Source organism: Pteropus vampyrus, unplaced genomic scaffold (genome assembly GCF_000151845.1).
Source record: "Pteropus vampyrus isolate Shadow unplaced genomic scaffold, Pvam_2.0 Scaffold292, whole genome shotgun sequence".
Classification (NCBI taxonomy): Eukaryota; Metazoa; Chordata; class Mammalia; order Chiroptera; family Pteropodidae; genus Pteropus; species Pteropus vampyrus.
The window spans coordinates 407,098-411,483 of NW_011889073.1; the positions used below are offsets into that span (position 1 = coordinate 407,098).

The following is a 4,386-nucleotide window of genomic DNA, read 5'->3' on the forward strand; positions in this document are numbered from 1 at the left end:
CTCCGTGGCGTCTGTGTGGCAGCCCGGGCTGTTCTTTCCGGCCCCGTGTTTTCTGAATTTCCACCTGCCCGCCCCCTCGCTTATAATGCAGAGCATGTGAAGTCAGAGCCCTCAGTCTCCTTCTCTGCCCGTGGATTAGCAGGAGCAGAGTGTCATGCTGTTTCTCCCACTCTCCCCAGCCCACCGGAGGTAAAGGAGCTCTGGCGGGAGGCCCTCCGAAGGTAAGTACCATAAAATTATACGACAAGAAAGTGAGTCACTCAGCGGGTCACCGGTCTTTTAGATCATAGCCAACAGAAAACAGCTACACGGAGTTATAAAGACTCTGAACACGGGAAGCTCTGCTTCAACGTGAAGCCTGCATGATGGGGACAGAGGAATTCTGTACATGTTTTATCTTTGTTTTATGTCTACTATAAGTCACATCCGGGAATAAGATTTCTCTTTACGAGTTAGATGAGCAGATTTATGCAAAGCTCTTAATACAGTACCTGACACATATTGAGTGCTCAAGAAAAAATGTTGGTTGTTATTGTACTTGTTATATAGATTATCTCTCGATGGGAATGTAATAAATGCCAAACAAAGTTTGGCGTGGTGATGATATCGGGTTAATGAATTTAGAAAGAAGTGTGTTCGCATGCTGTTCTTAACAGCATAAGACATCTGGTAGCATACAACTGTATTTTAAATGAAAACTTTTCTACCAAATAGTTTCAAACTTTGTGTTTTGGCAAAGTGGCACTGAAATTGGCCACCTTATCACGTGTGTCCCTCCTGACCTTTTCCCATATGATTTCTTGTAGGCAGAGTCGAGGCCACACTGGAGTGAAATTCATCACTGGACAGTCAGCCAAAATTCTAATGAAGTTGATAAGCAGCTGCAATGCTGTATGCACCCCTTTTATATTTATTAATTCATATTTTTTAGAGTCACGAGTCAAAGATGTTTACCTAATTTAATTTTTTTCTCTTGTAGTCGAAAACACTAAATGTGAATGATATGGAGACATTAATTGAATGTCAATCAGAGGTAAGAAAGCAACTTTTTAAAGCTTTTATCTGCACCGTGAGGTGAAAAACTTTGTTTTAATTTGATATTGTCTGTTTATTTAATCATCAGAATAGAAAACTCATATCATAAATGCACGTTAGTGAGGCTTTCATATGACAGCAATCAAGACTTTGACATTGATTCTAGAAGCTAGAAAAAAATGAGTGGACTCTATTGACTAATTCCTAATACATAAAATGTTATATGTGTATTTTGACGAAAAGACTGGGTAGGTTTCTTCAGTCATTATTTTTAACTTAAATAAATATATTTTTTAGAGCGATATCAAGGAACATCCTCTATTGGCATCAAGCGAAAGTGAAGACAGTATTTGCCAGCTAATTGGTGAGTTTTGAAAACATAACGATCTTTTATCTAAGTGCTAACAACAAATGTTCTTGGTTTGCAAAACCACAGTACTTTACTAGGAATTTTTTTTTTAGAAATGTTCTTTTAAAGACCACAGAACCTTAACCCTTAAATGGCAGGTGGGCTCCAGCTCCCTAGAGCGTCAGAATACTCCAACAGAAAAGACGCTCTCTACAGCCAACCCCCGCACTCCGTAGGGTTCTTAGTGGGGTTACAGATCTAACACACAATGTCTTTTCCATTTCCTTCCTTCTGTAGTGCATTTCATTGTCATGTAACCCTGGCCCAGTTCTCCTGAACTATAAGGACAAGCTACTTCTCTATCCAACCTCTTCCGCTCTCCAGATGTATAGAAGCATAGGCTAATGCTGTCTAGAAAACACAGCTTTTATAACTAGAAAAAAAATAAAGGAGAAAGAGGGAGAGAGAAAAGAGAAAGAAGGAAACTTGTGAGAAGCTATGCCCATTGCACACATCTTTGGAATTTTGCAAAGATAGAATATGTTTGCAAAACATATATAAATCACCGGTAAACATCAGTAATGTTTACTGATGATTCCCAAATGCCAAGTCCAAACTCAAGCCTTCCTGCTGCAATTTGCACCTGCTCTGTCCTAAAGTGGCCACCGCCAAAACCCCGAAGATTCCTGGAGGCCGGCGGGATGATGTAGCTCCCTCTCGTGGCTGGTTAGCGCTAGAAGTTTAATGGCCAGCTCAGCTAAGAATCTTCAAAATGATCTTGAGCAACTCACTTCCTCTCTTTATAAGTTTCGTTTTCATCACTAGTTGAAGGAAGAATTTAAAATAATATATTTCACATCAAAAATGTCGCCCACAGTTGTTAAGGCCAATATATTAAGATGATTGTTCAACACCTGCACAGTTAGATTTTTACCAGTTTTTGTAGCAAACAAGCAGTGGAGGGTGAAAACAGGAAAGGTGGAGACGCTGAGGAAGCTTGGTGTTGATGTTGAGGGGCTGGTTTCCCTGGTAACGATGTGGTTGCTTTCTGGGTCGATCTTTCTAGATTAAAATTCTTGCCTTCTGCTTTCTCGGTGTTGCAAAAGTATCCCCCCCTACATGGCTTACCATAGATGACATTATGTGGCTGACGATGGATCTTTGCTTATGAATATTTTAAGCTGATTTTTCTCGTTGCCTTGTTTTCTCGGCTTTAGAAATTAAGAAGAGAAAGAAGGTCCTGTCCTGGCCCTCTCTCATGAGAAGGCTTTCTCCTTTGTCCGACTTTTCTGGGTCTTCGGAGACAGAACTGAAAGTGTCACTATTTGATCAACCATTGTCAATGATCTGCAGTGACGACGACACACTCCCCACACCCATTCAGGTAGGCACCGTTTTCTGCCAGATGTGAAAAAATCCTTGGGAAATCTGAATGTCCTTCTCATGCTAAACTTGTTGGGGCAAATCTTTAGTTGTTTCCACTTTTAGAAATGGTGTTTTCGCCTATGAGTGCCGTGATGAGGATAAATGGCCGCGTATGTTCTAGAAATTAGTTGTACTTGCCAATGAGCTCAGCTTGATGGTCACTCTCTCCTGCCATCACGGAGTTAAGAATGCTGCAAATGTGTGGCTTCTGAAAAACCTGTAGATAATCAGAAATCCAATGTTTCTACAAAGTGATTCAAAAGGATGGAAGCCTGAAATAATTTTAGAATATGCTAAATTAGAACATTCACAATTTAACTCCTTTTAGAGAAATGGCATGGTTGAGGAAGACAGTTAATAGCAACCAGACCGAAAGGAAAAACTGGCATTGATAGTCTCTTATTAAGACTAACTTAGTATCATAGAGAACTAACTTTCATGGAAAGAATATTTTCTGACAGGTAAAGTTAGTTACTTGTTCAGATGCCTTATTTTAAATTTATTTCTCCTATCTAAACATGGATTTTTAGTGTATTGGTAGCAAGATGTGTTTTCAAACCAAGGGTAACCATTTCCTATTTCTCTGCCTCTTTCCCGTAGGATATTCTCACTATTCTATGCCTCAAAGGCCCTTCTACTGAAGGGATATTCAGGAAAGCAGCCAACGAGAAAGCCCGCAAAGAGCTCAAGGAGGAGCTCAACTCAGGAGGCGTGGTAGATCTGAAAAGTCTTCCCGTGCACCTGCTGGCAGTGGTCTTCAAGGTAAGGTCACAGCACTGGTGCCAAAGACCCTGCCAATGGGCTCTGACACAACACGCTCAGGAAATAAGAAATTGGCTCCTCTCCCTACAGATCAAAGTAAACTGATCTTAGAGTTCAAATTGTTTCAGTTGAAGCTTTTCTTTATTTGAATAAGCAACTGTATATCTGCGATCCCAGACTCCAGCAGAAAGTGATGCATTAAATTTCCCCAAAATTTTGATGAAAAAGGCACTTGGGTTGTCCCATGGCCAAATCCATAGTCCTGAATCTGGTGTCTCCTCAGTTAATGACCTTACTGTACCTGTTGCTGGCACCGGAAGGGGGCACTGCCTGTGGCAAGAGGAGCACAGGTTCCTCGAGATAGAACCAACACGGTAAAGATAAAGACACCAGCACGTTATGTAACACGAAGAGGCCAAACCGTACCCCTTTCTTCGTCCGCCAGGACTTCCTCAGAAGCATCCCGCTGAAGCTGCTCTCGTGTGACCTCTTCGACGAGTGGATGGGTGCCCTGGAGAAGCAGAGTGAGGAGGAGAGGATAGAGGCCCTGAAACAGTAAGTCGTCAGAGCGACTCGCAGAGGCCAGGCCAGGCGGAACTGTCAGAGTGCTTCCTGACAGCTGCAATGTGCAGGGGACCAGGGTAGAATTGTTCATTACTCCCAGAATGAAAATCAGGAAGTTACCCTGGACATATACAAAAAGGGTTTCAGCCAAATGAAAGGAAGCACTTCTTCAAAATTAGAAAGGGGACTTCAGCACATACCACAAGAGGAGGGGGGGCGTCTAAAAATATGTCATTCGGGAAGGTATGAGA

General features: G+C 41.8%; 1 protein-coding gene across 1 annotated transcript in view; it reads left to right on the forward strand.

Annotated features, from left to right (window-relative positions):
- Window positions 1–83: 83 nt before the first annotated feature.
- The window catches only part of TAGAP (T cell activation RhoGTPase activating protein), a 9,864-nt gene continuing 5,561 nt past the window's right edge, over window positions 84–4,386 (forward strand). The window contains exons 1-7 of the mRNA XM_011376299.2: window positions 84–221; window positions 807–891; window positions 980–1,033; window positions 1,333–1,399; window positions 2,602–2,768; window positions 3,410–3,571; window positions 4,017–4,126. Of these exons, the coding sequence (XP_011374601.1) occupies window positions 865–891; window positions 980–1,033; window positions 1,333–1,399; window positions 2,602–2,768; window positions 3,410–3,571; window positions 4,017–4,126 (587 nt within the window). The 5' untranslated portion in view covers window positions 84–221; window positions 807–864. The remainder of the gene's footprint in view (window positions 222–806; window positions 892–979; window positions 1,034–1,332; window positions 1,400–2,601; window positions 2,769–3,409; window positions 3,572–4,016; window positions 4,127–4,386) is intronic.